Genomic DNA, 20500 nt, shown 5'->3' on the forward strand with positions numbered 1-20500 from the left:
TGTCAGTAAAAGTAGAAAATAAATACGAAGATGACGTCACTACCACCATACCTCTTGGTATTATTACTATTACAAGTTTCCTTTCAGTGGCAGTGATAGCCTAGTGGATGACACTCCTAGTGGGTGACTAGGGATCCGAGGTTCGAATCCCAGGTACACACTTCTGATTAAAAAAGAAAATTATGCGCATATAACAAATTAATTATGATTTGATTGAACGGCGAAGAAAAACATCGTGAGGATCCTTTCTCCTGAAAGATCTTTTTTTTTTTTTTTTTTTTTATAATATAAAAGTAGCAGACGAGCATGCAGTCCACCTGCTGGTAAGTGGCTACTGCCGCCCATGGACATCTGTAATCAACCCCAGATTGATTCGATTAGGTATTCCTACCTGAGGTCGGCCACAGATGCGCCGCTACCCCTGAGGACTAAGCTGGAACGCCTCGAAAAAGTCTGTCTCCCTTACCACACCCTTCAAACCGGAACACAGCAGCGCCTAACTCTGCTGTTATTAGGTAGAAATAGGTGTGGCGGTGGTGCCGCCGGAGTCGAACCACAAAGGGTTCTACCACCTTCATAATCTTTATGAAAATAATAAAATAAAAATAAAATGAAGAGGTTACTTCTGTACCTACATCTACTTACTGTTTAGTTTTACACATATACGTAAGCATGCGCATACAACTCTCTCACACACACACGCACATGAAATTTTCATTTTGCTGATTTAAGCTTCTCATTCATATGGGATATCATTTCATAAGGGAAATAAAAAATCTTTAAACCAAAACCGAACTCGCTTGTGTTCACTACCCGACGTTTAGTTCTTTCGGGAACATCATGGAAAGAAAATCATCTTTCTTCCGAAACGTATATTGCTTCACAATACTACAGTTCAGTCTTTGCTGGGTTCTGTGAGTGCCACTTCGTGAATACCGGGGGAGCGTGGACCACGTCCTCAGCGAAGACCTTTGGCAGCTGCTGGGCTATGAAGTGGCTATGCTCATCATTAACTTCTAATATCAATCATTATGTTCTAATATTCACATATTTTTGAATTTTATATTAATAAACGTTTTAAAAACAAGATTTCATTTGTACTATATGTAACCAACAATTTTATGACATGAATAATAAATAAATAAAAATATTTGTAATTATAATATTCTAGCACAATAAATAATTATAAAAGTTTGTAGCGCAAATAAAATCTGGGAAGAAGTTTATACTAAATTGGATACCTTGGGCGATATACATTTAGTATTTTTTAAATAATAACATTATACATTAATTATATATATTATTTTAATACATAATTAATATGTTAACACGTTGAAGGGCTTGAGGATGGTAGAACCCATTGTGGTTCGACTCCGCCGGCTCCACCGCCACACCTATTTCTCCCTAACAACAGCAGTGTTAAACGCTGCTTGAAGGGTGTGGTAACTCAGACATACCTTTCCGAGGCGTTCCAGCTTAGTCTTCAGGGTAGCGGCGCGTCTGTGACCGACCTCAGGTAGGAATATCTAATACTATTACCGTTGATAACAGATGTCTATGGGCGGCTATAACCACTTACCATCAAGTGGACTACATACTGGTCTGCTACTCCTATATAATATTAAAAAAGGGTTGCGTCGTTATATACAAATTTTGTCAGATTGACACGAAGATTGTCAGATATATCAGATCCTCGATATCATCTAGGACAAGATTCCTTACCAAAGTAAATCAAACCACCAGGACCAGTACCTTAGTCATTCGTCCGATACGGTCCACGGGGGCAAACGTAAAAACTCATACTAAGGGTACAGAGTCTCTAACGAAACGAAACAAACGAGCCCAGTTTCCACAGGGTTCCGTCGTTTAATTAGAGAGTTCCCATGACCACCTTCCAGCACAATCACAGCTTGGGTATGATCAGGTGCACTGCATCGTTTGCACAGATGGTTCTACTAATTTCGTAACAATTATGTCTACATACATCATACTTAAATGAAAATATCAGTGTTTGTAATGAAAGATCCTTTCAGTGTAATTAATTTATTTATGTATGTTTATGAAATGGTGGAATTTCCATCCGATAGTCGCCATATTGTCGACTCATTTCTATATGTAGAACACTTTGATACGTTAAATAGCAAGATAACTTACCACCTTGAAACTTAATGAAAACACAAAAGAAATACCGTATAATTTGTGTATTTACACATGATCACTTACACAGGTACCGGTACTTAAAAAGGCGATCTGAAACTATGGAGATGAGGCAACACTTTATTTACGCACACAATATTAAATTCTCAAAACTAGTTGCACTTTCTTGTTAGAAGTGACCAATCTACCTATTTTACTCGTCAAAGGTACGTCACGTGTTAATTCAGTAGCTACTAGGTACAGTAGTGGTTGCAACGGATGACGTCACGTCCCACATCACACACTATCGGACGCCATGACATCTGCGAGTGTTTTTGTGCCTAAATCAATATCCGAAGAGAAATGTATATTATTTATATTAAAATTATATGTATGACCGAAATAATATGATTTGGGCAACAGTACACGTTTGCGTATTAAAAGGATTTCAAAACCATTTAAATAAACCTTTTGTTCAGGATGCTTATCGCTCCTTATTAATACTCAATTAGACCAAGTGTTTCCTACCAAAGATAAAAATGATTTTTTGCATTTGTATACTTAATTTTTTAGCATGCAATCTTCCTGGTGGTATATTAGGAATAGTCAAGGAGAATAACTGAAATTCGTTTAAATGGAAATGTTAATGCGATGTTGAAAATACCTTTTTATTTGTTTCTCAGGCACGATTACGATTCTTACGGCGCCAAAATTTGAATGCGGATCCTTATAGATCTCGACGAGACAAGACGAAAAGTAAGAATAAAATTTTTTGATATCTCGCTTAGTTTTCGAGATATCGATATTTAAAAATCGAAAAATAAAAAATAAAATATTCTTTTAATGATGTATTTCGATAGATTTTTGGAAAAGAAAACGAAAACAAAGAATATTTTTTTTCGATATCTTGCTTAGTTTTCAAGATATTAATAAATACATTATTAAAAATGTTGGAATTTTATTGAAAAAATTTTTTGAAGATATATTTTATCCTTTATTATGATTATCACTATTATTATGATAATAATAATAATAATAAAAAAAAACCTAACCTAACCTAACCTAAACCTAACCTAACCTAACCTAAACCTAACCTAACCTAACCTAACCAATACCAACTCAAATTTCAATCACCTCTAACTTCGTTGTCCCTTGCCCGATTTCTAATTATTTTATACCATCGTACTCGTCTCAACGATACCTTTTCGCACATACTACTTCCGTTTTCTAAATTTTTAAATATAATTTTCTCCGTTTTTCAAAAATCAATTTTTGGTTTTTCTCATTTTCCTCCGCCGTTTCTTAACGAATTCTCTTCATTTTTCTTCTACCGTATTCTGCACGTCCTCCCCTATCCGAAGATACCAGTCGCACCCGTTTCCGCCGCGCCGTTCCTCGGCAATTTCACTTTTAAAACGCAAAACGAAATTTTCGAATAATTTTTGAGTATCGATATCTCGAAAACTAAGCGAGATATCAAAAAAATTTATTCTTACTTTTCGTCTTGTCTCATCGAAATCTTTACGGATCCGCGTTCAAATCTTGGCGCCGTAAGAACCGTAATCCCCCCGTTTCTCATAATCTTACACCAGTTTTTCGTATTTTCGCATCTTTTTTGCAAAAAAATTAAAAATATCTATATCGTGGTTCTTTTCCAACCATGTGAATAGAGATTAAACCTGAAAACATTAAAAGATTAACTTTATATGCATATAGTTGCCAACACAAAAAAGCTTCGTGACGTCAGTCAAAGAGCGCAAAAAATGGCGGCGATTAAAACGTGTCAAATTTACGTTCTTTAAATATTAAAAAAATAATTCGTACGCTATTGACAGTGTTTATATTTTTACTGTGTTAAAACGAAGTTATAAGTGATTTAAAACAATAAAATATAAATGTGCATATTCCCCATTGGCAATGGCAACACTGGCTCTTACAAAATTACCTCGCTTATCGACGCCGGGGGGGGGGGGGACGCGGTGGCCGGCAGCCCGGCATATAAATACATGGTGATTGATATGTTACTTCATTGTAGTGTTTCTGTCAAGTGGAGTGCTTGGGCTTTGTTCTAGTGGACTTGGTAAGCACACATTTCAATTCATCTATTAAAAATTATATATTCTACATTGATTTATATAGAACTCGTTTTAGTGTCAGTAATCTACAATAGAAAGATTCAGAAATTTTCGTGTTTCGGCGCAAGAGTTTTTAAACATGTGCATTGTGCATTTATTGCATCATTCAAATAAGTTATAATAGAAATACCTAAATTACTGAATAACGTGTATAAATCTCACCTCTTATAATATAAAGTCAAAATAAAGATTTATTGAAGTTACATCGCACCATGTGTATTTATCATTTAAATAATAATTTATTTAAATATTTCTTTACATTGTAATACAGGTGATCATAAATGTTGGTTTAGTACTAAATACTAAAATCAGCAGTGAATATATATTTCAATGGTTTACGATGTAATACGGTGCCAATATGAAATTATATGAAAATTAGGTCAGATAAGGAGTAACCTTGTAACTCAAACGTTCTTATTTATGCTGATTTTTTTCACTTTTCACCAAATGAGACGTTCTGTGAAACTAACTACATACAATGGAGATACAATGGACAAATAGATAAGCTCATTCCTTTATTGTGGTTAAAAATGATTCAGTTTTAATATAAAATTTAAGATTTATCTATACTAATATTATAAAGAGCACAACTTTGTTTGATTGTAATGAATAGGCTCAAAAACTACTGGACCGATTTTAAAAATTCTTTCACCGTTCTAAAGCTACATTATCCACGAGTAACATAGGCTATATTTTATAAGAAATATATTTGATAAATAGATTTTTAGGCGGCACACTTTGTAGTTTGCCGGGTCAGCTAGTAATCAATAAAATAGAAGTATAAAATACTAAAGTCCCACATTTTGTCTGAAACAATTGGTTGGATGACAATGCATGATTGGTTTAGACATCCGATATCGATCGATGTAGGGATGGCAATTCTTTCCGAAAAGGATCGATTCTTGAATCGATTTCAATCAACTGTCATAAATCATTACACAAAACATCGAAGCCCTAAGAATCGATTGGCCAAATATCAATCTACGATCTTTTCGGCTGAAATGGGCGGAAATAGCGAAAAAAAAGGGTCATCGGGACCAATTTGTTTTTATCGATTGTTTGATTCAAAGATCGATTCTTCGATTAATCCATATGAGATTCGTTAGAAATGAAATTCGATTAATCGAAATCGAATCGATCTTTTGATTTTGATCTCAGATCGCCCTCCCTATCAATATGGCGGTCGCTTCAAAATGACGGACCAGTTGTGCGTCTCCGTGATATTATCAAAGAAGGATTTTCTGACAAGATAACCGAAAACAAAATGATGTTACTCTTACTAAAAAGGTTGTTTTAAAAACTTTTAATATAGATATATTTTTACTTCTATTTCGAATTTTGCAGAAAATTGCGTAATATATAATTTCTTTCATCATTGTGTTAAAACATTGTTGTTTCAAATTTTGAAGCTTTTGTAATATTAATTTCTTTTTTACATTATACAAACGACATTTAAAAAGAAGTCTTTATTCTTCATTTTTATATACTTAAATTTAAATAGATGTTTTTTTTCGATATTATTTGTTTGCATCGTGTTTGTATTTTTTAAACGGTACCTGTCTAAGGATATCTACTCTAGATATCTGACGTATGTAATGATATCTTACATATACGAGTCCATCCATATCGCTTTGAAAGCTATACCTAACGTAATAAAGAATATTATATAAAACATACATATAAAATACATTATGAATCATTTTTTGCAGTCGAATAAACATAATTCGTAAATTGTCCGAAAACGCCGTTTTCCAAAATACTTCATATTTTTAATGGTGGTACTCTCTGTAGTTCAAATCCGACAACACCACCGACACATTATTTCTGTCTAATAACAGCTGTGTTGAGCAATGCTAAGGCGGTAAGGGAGACATACTTTTCTGAGGAAATAGGTGTGGCGCCTGGGACTAACTACAAAGGGTTATAACACTTATAATACAATAGCACCTTTAAAAAAAAAATAAACTCGTTTTGAAAAAATATGCTCCCGTACATTAAAATTAAAAAGCCTAAATCGAAGGTCTTCCACGGTAGACAATCTATGATATAATACTACATGCCATAGGATTACGTATGTGAGCTAACCCTTTTGTCCTCTTCTTATCAATGTATCATCATCAACCCATTACTGTCTCACTGCTAGGCACGGGTCTCCTGTCAGAATTAAAAGGATTAGGCCATAGTCCACCATGCTGGCAAGTGAAGTCTACCAAGTGTGTATTGGTAGACTTCACATACCCTTTACGATTTTTTTTGCGTGCTTGAGATTTGAACCTCGGCACCCTCGATCGAGAGCCGAGTTTCCTAACTAGGCTATCACTGCCTTATTGCTATCACTGACTTATCATTGCATAGCAGCTGTTAAACCTTGTCTGAATTATAGGTAGTTTGACAACATTTGACACATACTGATAATTTACTCGTAACTCACCAATTCGCATTGAAGCAATGTACATATGCATGTACATATGGAGACGATCTAGAGAGATAAATGATAAAGTGTATTTTATTCCTCAGGTAACACGAATTGATCTAAGAATTACTTCATGGGACAGTGTAACCAAGAATCGAGGTTGGCTCCAGAGTTTCATCACCATCTACCCCGAGATCCGAGTCGACTCAGAGGGCGCCAAGGCTGCCGTCGACGTGTGCCGCGTGCGCTCCAGCATAGAATTCCTGCTGAAAGTATTTACACGCATCAATAAGCCTGTCGATAACGTGATTAACGATTTATAACGACGAGTTAAAAACTTACGGACTTTTTCTCTGGATATTTACATCTCAGCATCCCTAAATCTCACTAGTGGTACTTTTAATTCGTTATAAGGTTACAAAGATGGAGGTTTCGAGATCCAAGTGGGTATCTAAGGCTACTGATAATATAAACCGGTATCTACATCGAGGAGGACATTTGAAAGGTGATGAGCCACAATTGCTAGGAGGTGTTAGTTTACTGAACACAATAGGTGTAGCGATGGGCCTCCCTCCAACGGATCCGGAAGACTGGACTCGAAGTGAAATGAAAAAAGCTTTGAAGGGTAACCTCGTTTACTTTGAAGGAGCTGCGAGAGATATCATCGATGTAATAGCCGATCAAATCAGAAATTGCTGTGGCGGAGATGCCGAGAATTACGTTACAGTTCTACCCATAGAAGTATACACTAAAGGTATACTGATTGAAGTGCCTTTATTTAGAGTCCATCGTTACAAAGATTCTCAAAAATATTATATCGACACCATTGGAAGATATTACGAATCATTTTCAGATTGGTTTCATACCAATAAATTGCCCCCGGGCAAAATGGCCTACCCGTATAAATTACGATTGGAGTTGCACCCCGGTTATGACTATTTACGCGTGGTAGTCAGGGATACGCCCAGTGCGAGAGATGCTGCGGAAATCGTGGATACTGTTGATACCATTGCAACTGTCGCCGAGATCACTTCGACCGCAGGGTTATTGTTTATCCCTGGCGGCCTTGCAGCTCCTGCAAGGATTAGCGCTGGAACAGCAAGTGCACTTTGGGGGATTGGCAGAACTACGTACCAGATAGTAGACAAAGCGATACACGGTGAATCTCTTAATCCTGTCACAAACGCGGAGAGTCGTGCGCTGTGGCTGGGCTTGGCCGTGAACGTTGTCGATTTAGGAGCCAAGGGAGCTACCAGACGACTGTTGGCACGAGGGCGCGCCGCACCAAACTCAACCCGCGCAATCGTTAATGGTATAAATCGAACGCACCTTACTCTAAGAGGAATCAAAATTTGTGACGAGACCCTATATACGATTGCACATTATGATGAAGTATCACTTAAGAAAGTCCTCATGCTCGGTTGCTCGATCGCTTTCTGGACTAAGGATGTGTATGATTTTAAAACTGCTGATGTCCTGATTGAAGAAAGTTACGAATAGTATTCGCAAACCAGAAGCTGTGGCGACTCATGTGAAGTTCGTGAAAAATTTAATCCTAATTTAGAACTCAATAGACACTTCAAAGGTTTTTAAAAAATAGACATTTGCGCAAAATAATACATCTATAACAAAGTATATGGGACCAAAGATATTCCAATGAATTTTTCACTGAGATACAACATGACATTACTACTTAGATAAAAAATACAAAGATAAAATAAGAAAAAAAGAACTTCCAAAAAATATGAACACTTATTTTTTTTTTACTTTAGTGATCTTTAATTTAAATGTATTATTATGTTATCATTAGCATTTAGATTTTTATTATTGTCGAATAAGTAAAATAGTATTGAGTGTATTTCTATTGATCCTATGTATGCAAAATTAGAAAATAATCTGGAAAGTAAATAGCGAATATTAAGCTTCTAACTTTAAAATGTAATTTGGATGTTTTATACGTATTTATGAGAATGACCTAATTATTTTATACGTATAATTTTATTTCAATGGACTTTAAATTTATTTATTATATTAACTGAAAAATATTTACAATTATAATTAAACTTACAGAAAAGTAAAAGAAATAAATTAAACTATAAATATAAAACAACCTATTTACAAAATTTACATATATACAAAAATGAAAAACAAAAATATAAAAACAAAAACACTACCATAAAAAATTGTCACCATCACTGTCTTTGGGCAAGGTTCCCAAGACGCTGGCAGCATTTCCTCTCTGAATTGCTATACCAATCCTTTGAGCGAAATGTATGCCAGCTCTCGGGTCCCCAGAGACGTCGACCAAACGAGTTGACAGCTGTTTAAACAGCTGCCAAGCATCCGGACCCCATGGACCCAAAGTTTGAACACCAAACGCCACAAATATATAGTTATTGCATAAACTAATATATTTACGACGTTTGGTGCTTTCAGCAGCTGTAGCCGCCGCCCCCGCGCCAGAGGAAGACGCCTGGAGGTGAGAAGGAGCCAGTGTGTCGACACACGTAACGTCCCACACTAGCATCCTCCCCCTCTTCCAGGGTATTAACGTCATACCATTTTATTTCATATGTTTAATTGAAAAAAAAGGATTATCAGGTTTTAATTTTATTGTTTTAGTTAGTTCATCTTTAATTTAGTTACCATTTGCCATCATCATCATTATTATGTTATCATTAGCGATAAGATTTTTATCATTGTGGAATAAGTTAAATGCTCTAAAGATTTCATCTCAGATAATTCTATATTAGAAAAAGAACTCGTAACTTTAACACATATTTTGGATATGTCTTTTTTGTATTTTTAGAACTAGGAATAAAAAATTAAAAAAATATGAGTGTGTTTTATTTCAGTGGCTAAAATCGGCCTCTCGATCGAGGGGTCCGAGGTTTTAATCCCAGGCACCTCTAATTTTACAAGATTATGTGCGTATACATATTAATTGTCACGTACTTTAACAGTGCAGGAAAACATCGTGAGGAACCATCCTCCTAAAATCTTAAAAAAAAACCAATAAAATAAAACTAAAATAAATAGGTAGGTATGTATATCATTATGGTTACCATACTGTGCAGTTTCACACGCAAGCACGCACGGACAATTCACACAGACACACACGCACACACGCACACGCGCACACGAAAATTTGAATTTGCTCATTTAAATTGTTCTATTCATAGTATTTAAGTTTCTCATTACTTGTCACAATGTACTTCTAAGTAATTACAAACATATCTACAACTTATATTTAATGAAATTATTTTGATGATATTCATCCTAATTAAAATGAGACACACAAAAATAGTACAATAATTTATGATTAAATGAATACTTGAACATAAATAAAAATCATCCAAATTGTTGTGCCTTGGCAGAGTTCCCAAAACGCTGGCAACATTACTCCGCTGAATAGCTAAGTTAATCCTTTATCCGAGGTAAGCGCCAGCCCTTTGGTCGTTAGTGCACTCTATCAGACCCTTCACGACTTCTAAGTATGTTTTATGGGAAATAAAGAAACTTTAAAACGAAACCGAACTTGCTTATGTACCTATCAGCTACCTTATAAATATTTACTTCTTTCGGGATCATCATAGAAAGAAAAGTCATATTTCTTCCAAAATTTATATTGCTTACTTTACAATACTACAGTTCAGTCTTAGCTGGGTTCTGTGAGTGCCACTTCCTGAAAGCCGTGATAGCCTGGATCACGTCCTTAGCAAAGACCTTCGGCAGCTCCAGGGCTATAAAGTGGCCACCCTCGTCTAGGACCGTCTCGCCCAGGAGATTGGTGTACTTGAACCTCATCATCCATGGTGGAGTGTAGATCAGCTCGTGCTTCGCTTGCAGAACCCACGTTGGAACTGGCGTGGGGATTCTGAAATGATAGGTGATAAAATGAAAAAAGATTTGAATAATGTAATTAGCAAAAACGTCATAAGCAGTAGTGATAGCCTAGTGGTTGAAACTTGACCTCTCAATCGTGGGGTCCGAGGTTCTAACCTCAAACACGATAGTTCCCTTCACCCTTAAGGCAAGTGATAATTAATTTCTAATACATAATTTTGAAAAATCAGACGTGTCTAGGGTTTGAATCTCGCACCCCTCGATCGAGAGGCCAAGTTAATGTTAAGTGGCTACTGCCGCCCATGGATATCTGCAACCAACCCCAGATAGGATTAGATATTCCTACTTGAGGTCAGCCACAGATGCACCCTTGCTCCTGAGGACTAAGCTGGAACGCCTCGTAAAGTAAATCTCTTATACTAACCCTTGAAACCAGAACACAGCAACGTTTAAGACTTGTTGAGGCAGAAATAGGTGTGGCGGTTGTGCCGCTGGAGTTGAACCACAAAGGGTTTAACAACTACTGCTTCTCAACGGATTCTACCTAAAAATAGACTTACTCGCTAATCCTCAAGCCCATGAACCTCTTGTTAAACGTATCGGAGTACAACCGCATCGAGCTGGTAATAGTGGATGTGGTCCAGTAGTACATAAGGTTGTCGATCAGTTGTTCCTTGGTGAACTTGGTCAGGTTCCCATCGGCTGTCTGACGATTGGCCATGTCAGTCCAGCTGGAGAACTTCTCGAAAATGTAGGCGAGTAGACCAACTGGCGAGTCGCCTAATGCAATTCCTGGAAAGAAAAGATATTTCATAAAGTCAAAGACATTCAATTATGTATACAGGGTGAATTTTTCAAATAGGCCTTCAGGGCCAAATCCGATACTATAAGGTTTAGCGAAAAATGCTGAATAATTTGTCACTTAACATTACTTCCCAGAATTAGATCCTTATAAGCGATCAGATAGTGGTATAATATAGAGGGTGTATTGTTTTTTCAAAATAAGCTCGTTCGATTCCCGACTAGGAGAAAAGATATTCTAACAAACTAATGATGCAGTTTTAGTTTTTATCAAAATCGGCCTCGTAACTCCTTCCAGCATTTTTCGCTAATCTTTATAATTTCGGATTTGGCCTTGAAGGCCTATTTGAAAAATTCACCTGTATACAAAATATTCAAACTAAGTATATTTTGATGACCCACGTGGTGGAATGGTCACCATATCGGTCTAACATACAGAGGAAGGTCGAGAATTATTTTATTAATTTATTTCTATATCTAGTATTAAAGTTACGGTTATGGTTACTATTTTCTTCAAACATATCAGTGTGTTTTCTTATATACATAATATTTTCATAGATGTATTGACTATGACCCTCATATATTAATAAAGGGAAACAGTTCTCTCAGGGACTCACCACGTCGCAGACTATACATTGACCTTATTGCTCTTTTTGGAATAGTAAATATAGAGTCTATGTCAGCAGCACTACCCCACAGCAGAATGTCAGAAGACATAATGCTGTGAAAGTAACCGAAATAGATAAGCCTGGCAGTGGGGATGTATATTAACTGTCTAATTCTTCTGACTGCAAAGGCTGCAGTACTAAGTCTGCTGGACAAAGCAGAGATGTGGGGACCCCACTGGAGTTTAGAATCAATGGTTATCCCCAAGAAAACAGTTTCATTGACAGATTGCAAAGTCTCACCATTTAGAGCAACATTCATCCCCATTGTATAGACATTGCCTTAGTTTTTACGAGGTAACGTTGACTAACTTACCGAGGGTATCAGGCTTGGTAGACTGCATATGGAAGTAACCTGACTCTTCTAGCAACGTTCCATAGGTTTTGGACAATGGGTACATTCGGTCAGCGAGCTCAGGTTTCACGACCAGCGGTGGGTAAATAGATCCCAATAACCTGAAGACCGTCATCAGAGGTGTATCAACTCCTGGCATGTTGGTGTGGTGGCCGAGGATCTCCTGGAATATGTAATAATTTGATGAAAGTAAAGGTATGCATCAGTTAAGTAAAGCTGCAGCTTCTAAACTCCTTTCAACAATCAGAAGTAGTTCAGGCTATCTGAACAATTTATTACTAGTAGATTAGAGAGGTTGGAATGATTCTATATATCTTTAGAAACTTAATTGGCGTATGAAATGAAGTATTCTCGTTGCACTATTATAGTTTTGAAGATGGTAAAACCTTAAGTGATACCTATTTCTACTTTATAACAGCAGTTTTAAGTGCTGCTGTGCTTCCAAACCATTACATGGGCTACATGCTCGTTTGCTGTTTTTATATTATAATATTTATAATTTAAAACAGTAAACACACAAATATAAATATATATAACTCAAAGGTGACTGACTGACATCTATCTATCAGTGATCTATCAACGCACAGCCCAAACTACTGGACGGATCGTGCTGAAATTTGGCATGCAGGTAGATGTTATGACGTAGGCATCCGCTAAGAAAGGATTTTGATCAATTCTACTCCCAAGGGGATAAAATAGGAAAAAATGAAAATATTACTTCGTAACGCGAGCGAAGCGCGACCTCATATTATTAAAAATAAGGTACTTTTTACCTATTTTTCGAACCAAAAATGTAGATAATATACGAAACCACCATCAGATTTTGTACAAGTATGCCCAAGATCAAAGTCACAGACAGTGGCAGCCCTTGCAGAAATTTTACGTTGTGTGACATCTCATAGTGGCACACCTTAGGTCCTGGTGAAGTTTATTTTTTTTAGCTCGCACTCTACAGTTACGCCACAGAATATGTATGTTGCAGCCAGGTAACTTAAGTTCACCGTTCAATTAACAGCCTAGCCTGTTTACTAAATAGTGATACACAGGTGTTTTCAGCGCCCGTTATATGTATTTTCGGCGCCCTTCGTATGACGGCGCCGCTTGCACCGCCTTAGTGCCGCCCTTGGTCACAGACGTCATTGTTCATTGATGGTAAGGAATTCCACAACTAACCTTGGGGAACAACGTGGCCATCACACTGGCCATGATGGAGCCCCAGTCACCACCCTGGACGTAGTACTTCTTGTGGCCGAGACGATGCATCAAGTTGCGCATGATCACCGCCATCTTATCTGCGCCGAGACCAGGCCGGACTGCTTTCTGGAAAAATGTTAAGCAATGTGGAGGGAAGCTAAAGAAACTGTTATTGCCAAACCAAGAATCGCTGTGATATTCATTATGGTTTAAGAATGTTTATTTATATTAATTTCTACAAAATGCATCCTACACATATCCTGTAACGACCGTTATTTATAATCAACCAAAGATCGACATTTGATATAAAAGAGATTGTCATATTTCGATCTTTAATAAGTAAATATTGGATAGATTGATTATTAATATCAGGCGTAACGTTCACTGTCTACTTTTTAACTTTAGGAAGCTAATTCAGAAAGCGATAACTTTTTGATCAATTTCTCCTACTTTTTTGAATTGGCAGTGCTCATTTCAAAATAGTTGGACCGTTTGGCTCTGGTCCTTTTTTTCTTTCACGTAGTCCTCTTCACTTCAAGCTACTTACATCAGAATACCCATATCCAGGTAGACTGGGAACGATGACTTCGATCGCAAAGTTCCTGTCCTTGCTAACAGCAGTCAGGAGCGGTATCGCCTCGTAGAACTCCCGGACTGAGCCTGGCCATCCATGGAGCAGGAGTAGGGGAACGATATCGACACCTTTGGGTACCTGGAAGTATATTATATTTATGCAGAATTTCTTCAAGCAAATTCCAAATACGTTACAATCTTACGAAGATTGTCGTGGGTACATCAGAGTTGCAGACTATTACCAGTGATAGGTTAAAATCCCAGGCACACATCTCTGATTTTTCAAAGTTATGAGTGTTAGTTAATTATCACTTGCTGAAACGGTATAGGAAAACATCGTGAGGAAACCTGCGTACCTGACAAATCTTAAAAAAACTTTTCAAAGGTATGTGAAGCTTACCAATCCGGACTTGGCCAGCGTGGTGGACTATGGCCTAATCCTTCTTGTTCTTTCGTCTGAGAGGAGACCCGTGCCCAGCAATGTGACAGTCATAAGTTGATGATTATGATAATGATAACGAATTAAGCAAGCACGTAAAAAATTCAGACTCAATTTATGCTTGAAATAAAAAGGTAATCACTTTTAAGATCTAAGTCTTACCTCAGGAGTTACCCTAATGAAATGAATATCCAGACCTTGGATATTGGTCTTGAACTGTGGGAGTGTGTTCAGGAAGGCCTCTCTCTCAGCAAAGGGGTACTTCTCAATCCAGTACTTCACCCAGCCGTCGATCTGTTTGCTGTTGAAGCCGTATTCGAAGCCCACGTCCGCTAATGGCGGTGTCAAGGTATTGTAGTCCTTCAGACGGTCCTTAAGGTCCTTGGCCATCTGGAATATGTAAAAAATAAGAATATTATAAAATAAAAAAAAAATCTTTTCCTTTGGATATTATACGAGTTGAATCCTTACGGTAAGGGGTAATTAGAAAGTAAAGAAGTAGCAATCGAGCTTGCCGTCCAAAGTAAGAGCCTACTGCCGCTCATGAACATCTGCAAAATCTTAGATTAGAGCAGTTTCTTACCTGAGAATGGCTACTGCATTGCTATCCCTGAGGTCTAAGTTGGCACACCTCGGAAAATTCTATCTCCCTTAACACACCCTTCAAACTTAAACACAGCAACGCTTAACACTGCTGTTATTAGTCGAAAATCGAACCATAGAAGATTCTACTACATTCCCTAAGTTGCAGGCCAAACTTTAGTCAAAATATTCGTCACTTGCCCTTCGACAAATCACTCACCACTTCCTTGAACTTGATGGTGAAGGGTTTGATGTTGTCATCTGTTTTCTCCTTCAAGCTCTCCTTCCCCCACCACTCGTCCAGGTCTACATCGGGAAGGGGTGGCGGGCTGCGGAGGTAGATGTAGTAGACTGGGTACAGAGCGATGATCAGCAGTAGGATTAGGAGTAGGCGACACATCTGGAATCAATTCGAAATGTTTGTAAGATAATATAAATAAAACGCTTTCTACACCAACAGCCCCACACTAGGATTTCCTGTGTCGTGGATACCATGGTCACACACCGAGGAATACCCAAACCTAGAACAAATATCTAAATTCATCATTCAGATATCTGTCTGGTCAGGGATCAAACCCGGAACCCGGAACCCTTTGTGGTTCAGACCTGTATGGTGAACGCTCAGCCACGCGCCACGCCAAGAAAGGTGTCTAAACAGGATATTCTTCTGATGGCAGGTGGTCACGGGAAGAGATGGTTTCTGGGAACTGTGAGACTGTAGTTCCCAGAAGCCTATCATTAGCCAATAAGGCGGGACCCTTACTAGAACTTTGAAGGTAGAATTTATCATGGCGCGTTTGCCATCAAGTCTCACCGCTACACCTATTTCTGAAAACAATTTTTTTCCTAAAAATGTTTCAGATTTTTGATGTCTACCAATCAGCACTTAGTTATCGTGATGATATCATCACCCTAGTTGAGTGAGGCCACGACCCTCACTTTGACAGGAGACCCGTTCCCAAGAGTGGGATAGTTATAGATTGACACCAAAATATATGTTTAAACATATTTTTTTACAGACACCATCCGGCCTGCACTTATTTGAGAGGAGACCCGTGCCTGACCCCGTCGTCAAACCATTACTGTCCCAGTGCTGGGCACAGATCTCCTGTCCGAGTGAGAATTGGTAGACTTCACACATTTTTCACAACTTTTGTTAGAACTGTCGGTCGTGCAGGTTCCTTCACGATGTTTTTCTTCATTGTTTAAGCAAGTGATAATTGATTTCTAATATGCACATAATTTTGAAAAAGTAAAGATACATGCTCGGGATTTGAATCTTGGACCCCCCGAATGAGACTATCTCAATCACTAGGCTATCATACCCCGCGTCCAGTGATACAAAAATGAGTTACTAAAAAAATCAAATGGTGCGGTATGGGAGACATACTTTTCTACGGCATTCCAGCTTAGTCCTAGGATAGCGCATTTGTGGTCGACCTCAGGTAGAAATCTAATCTTACCTGAGGTTGATTGCAGATGTTCATGGGCGGTAGTAGGCACTTACCATCAGGAAGAGTGTATGCTCGTCTGCTACTCTTATTAAATACAAAAAAATGAACACAAATCTTACATTTTAGATCACACATGTGTTTACATAACAGTAATCACAAATGACGTGTACTTAGCTAACAAATGAAGAAACACCACATCATTCTCACTTATCACTTGGATTAAATACTAATAATCTTACCTTAATGAGTGATAATGGATCTTGATGGAAACGCGGCTATGTCTCCGCGTTACATTGAACTTACTGAATTGAAAATTATGTTGTACCTAATAATAATACCCACATACAAATATTATCTGCACTGATGCTAGCCAAAAGTGTGTAAGTAGATTTTTAAACGTTTGGTATTTTTAGAAAACGTGTGTTTGTGAATTTTTAATTTTATTTTAGATTGGATAAAATTGGTAGGTAAGGTAAATCCGGGCATACTTAACTGAGGTTTATGATATGTAGGAATTTCGAGGTAAAAATATGTAACTAATATGGTAATATGGCTATTTTATAATAATAAAAAAATGAACATTTGGTGGTACGGAAACCTCCATGTGCGAGTTCGACTCTTACTGGGCGAATTATTATATTTTTATTTATTGTTTACTGCTGATGTTAATGCTTTTCGAGTATAATTATATACAGTATGTTTCATCCATTGGCACGCCTTGATTTAATGCACTCGTTGTTTTTTTAAACAATTATCTTGTGTGGGTACAATCGACTATAAAATATGGCGCGTACATTAATTCAAATGCGTATGTTGTTCCCTTTGTTGCGTTAGTGGCACTATTGGTATGGTGGTATGTATTTGCATATTTTTATTAACGATAATATTATTCTTATAAGAATAATAAAATAATTTCTCATTTCATTAATATTATAAAAGAGCTATCGACATTATTGACGCAGAAAAATATTATCTTCTATACTTATAATAAATCTGTAGAGAGGTCAATTCTGTATATGAAATATATTTCCAAAATAACTATCAGGGGGTGATCAGGGATCGATACTGATGCCAAAAATGCAATCAGTAATATTTTTGTCTGTCTGTCTGTCCGTCTGTCTGTCTGTTTGTATAACCGTTATAGAAACAAAAACTACTAGACGGATTTTAACGAAACTTGGTACAATTATTTTTCATACTTCTGAGCTGATTACAGTATACTTTAAATCACGCTACAATCAGTAGGAGCAGAGCAGTGAAGGGAAATTTTGGGAAAACGGGAGAAGTTTCTCCAATTTTTAAGCTTCCGTCGCGTGTGCAACCAAAATGGTTAAAGCTACACAGAAATCATGTATCACGGAAACGTTCTCCTTAAAATTATATAAAACTTATTTCACGACAGCATATGTCTATCTTTTATGGTTGACTCACAATAACACGTGTAACTCCCGATAGCTTAGCAGTTCAAAGCTTTCTGATTATATTTGTCTACTCCTACGTTTATAACACTCTCAGTCATCCCTGATTAAAAAAGTTAACAGTATTAACTATTCCATAAAAAAGAATCATAGAAATCATACCCCTGAGTGATAAGGGTTGTTCACCCTTAACATTTTTTTTATTTATATGGCAATACAATGTTTGCCGAGTCAGCTAGAATTATTATAATACTTAATACTTAGGGGTATGAAAAATAGATAGTAGCCAATTCCCAGACCCACTGTACGGAGAATGGTAACTAACATTATGACACGAGAATTTTATATATTACATTTATTTATATCTTAATAAAAAATATTTATGATTTGTAGATTTGTGACTTACACCATTTGTTTTATGGATCGTAATCATAATCATTTTCACCTAAATTTTCGTCATCAAATTATCACAATGAACCTTTATCAAAGTTAGTAAGATAGTAGATATGATTTATTTGTTGTCAATTGAATGACAAATATTTTATTACCACGTGTAGCAACGGCAACGGTTAGTTTTTTATAATATAGGAGTAGCAGACGAGCATGCAGTCCATCTGATGGTAAGTGGCTACTGCCGCCCATGGACATCTGTAAACAACCCCAGATAAGATTAGATATTCCTACCTGAGGTCGGCCTCAGATGCGCCGCTACCCCTGAGGACTAAGCTGAAACGCCTCGGAAATGTATGTCTCCCTTACCACACCCTTCAATCCAGAACACAGCAGCGCTTAACGCTGCTATTATTAGGCAGAAATAGGCAGGCGGTGGTGTCGCCGCAGGCGAACCACAGATGGTTCTACCACCATCAAATGCTAATGCGAATTGATGCTAGTAGCTTGCAATCTGGACAGCTGAAAGGGAGTTATACTTCGAATCCTCTGGAACACTACGCTTTATAGGCGGCACTGACCTCTAGTGAACTCTACTTCCTCACTATACTTACCCACACCTATTTCTGCCTCATAACAGCACTGTTAAGCGCAGCTGTATTCTGCCTAATGCGTTAGCACATAGCGTAATGAGCAGCGTTAATCGCTGCTGTGTTCTGGATTGAAGGGTGTGGTAAGGGAGACATACTTTTCCGAAGCGTTCCAGCTTAATCCTTAGGGCTATCGGCGCATCTGTGGCCGAACTCAGGTAGGAATATCTAATCCTATCTGGGGTTGATTATAGATGTCCATGGGCGGCAGTAATCACATACCATCAGGCGGACTGCATGCTCGTCTGCTAATCCTATATTATAGAAAAGAAAAAGAAATAAAAAAGGCGGCACTTACCTCTTAGCCAACTGTATTTATACGTATCCTCGCTCTTACCGTTCGTGGACTAACCTCTGTGTATCTTTACTCAATTAAATTGTTGTTGTGTGATCTAAATCAATTTGAACTGGCAGCGCCCTCTACTGACAACTATATTTCCTACAAGCATAGCATAGGCTAGTTGTTAAATATGTTTGATGAATGCTCACTAGATGTCGCTTCTGTGCCTCAATATGTAGCATAACGCGGTGGTAAGAATTAATTTTAATAACGTTACTACTATATTCATGTTAATAATTAAAAGAATGGATACGAATTTTACTTTGATTTTTTTATAATACGGCACTTCCCATCATCCACTTTTTATAACATTTATTCAATATGAACCCTATATTCCTATTTTAAAAAAAAATCAACCCATTACTGTCCCACTGCCGGGCACGGGTCTCCTCTCAGAATGAGAAGGATTAGGCCATAGTCCACCGCGCTGGCCAAGTACGTATTGGTAGACTTCACATACCTTTGAGATTTTTTTTTATAAATCTCGTAGGTATATATGGTTTCTTCACGTTGTTTTCCTTCGCCGTTTAATTAAGTGATAATTAATTTCTAATACGCACATAATTTTGAAAAATCAGTAGTGCGTGCCTGGGCTTTGAACCTCGGACCCTTCGAACGAGAAGCCGAGTTTCTTAACCACTAGGCTAACTTTACTATATAGGGCTATATAGGGCTATATAGGGCTATATAAGGCTAAGTTTACTATATACGAGTACTCGTACATATACTATTTTTTACTGACACAAATACTGAGCAATATTAACTTTTAAATTTGGATCAACAAAGAACAAATACGTATCTACTTAAAAAAATATTTTTTATCTGATATCAATATGAAGCCCTTCTAACACCCATGTACATTGTACAACCCTGTAGCACAAACTTATAGATACTTAGAGCCGTGCCAGACGTAAACAAATATTTGAACAAATACTTTGCTCACACATTTCAACACTTACTTGTTTCAATTTTCAACCTGTCACTCGTCTCATAACCATGACACCTCCTAGCAACTGGACTTATTTGAAGTTTGAACGCTTTGATGTTCTCTCGAAAAACCAACACCAAATGGCAAGGTGCAAATATTTGAAGCAAGCTTGCTGCTTGCT

The 20500-nt window shown here is 37.3% G+C and overlaps 2 protein-coding genes across 4 annotated transcripts; one reads left to right on the plus strand and one right to left on the minus strand.

The window, feature by feature from the left end:
- The first annotated feature begins 4106 nt into the window (after nucleotides 1–4106).
- Nucleotides 4107–9520, plus strand: LOC140755079 (uncharacterized). The gene is made up of 2 exons (XM_073090273.1): nucleotides 4107–4216; nucleotides 6789–9520. Exon 2 carries the CDS (start codon nucleotides 7108–7110, stop codon nucleotides 8182–8184), a length of 1077 nt encoding a protein of 358 aa, XP_072946374.1. The 5' UTR covers nucleotides 4107–4216; nucleotides 6789–7107; the 3' UTR covers nucleotides 8185–9520.
- A 780-nt stretch (nucleotides 9521–10300) lies between these two features.
- Nucleotides 10301–20500, minus strand: LOC140755125 (juvenile hormone epoxide hydrolase-like). 3 transcript variants are annotated; one of them, XM_073090331.1, is made up of 8 exons: nucleotides 20351–20500; nucleotides 15360–15539; nucleotides 14720–14947; nucleotides 14093–14257; nucleotides 13525–13671; nucleotides 12313–12514; nucleotides 11091–11322; nucleotides 10301–10561 (listed from the first exon to the last, which is right to left on the minus strand). In XM_073090331.1, the coding sequence occupies exons 2-8, from the start codon at nucleotides 15537–15539 to the stop codon at nucleotides 10330–10332; spliced, it is 1386 nt and encodes a 461-aa protein (XP_072946432.1). In that variant the 5' UTR covers nucleotides 20351–20500; the 3' UTR covers nucleotides 10301–10329. The 3 variants fall into 3 exon arrangements, with proteins under 3 accessions (XP_072946432.1, XP_072946431.1, XP_072946430.1); XM_073090330.1 differs by lacking the exon at nucleotides 20351–20500 and adding an exon at nucleotides 19350–19490; XM_073090329.1 differs by lacking the exon at nucleotides 20351–20500 and adding an exon at nucleotides 16833–16941.

Source organism: Epargyreus clarus, unplaced genomic scaffold (genome assembly GCF_041222505.1).
Source record: "Epargyreus clarus isolate Ecla_fem2 unplaced genomic scaffold, WU_Ecla_fem_2.2 ptg000032l, whole genome shotgun sequence".
NCBI lineage: Eukaryota > Metazoa > Arthropoda > Insecta > Lepidoptera > Hesperiidae > Epargyreus > Epargyreus clarus.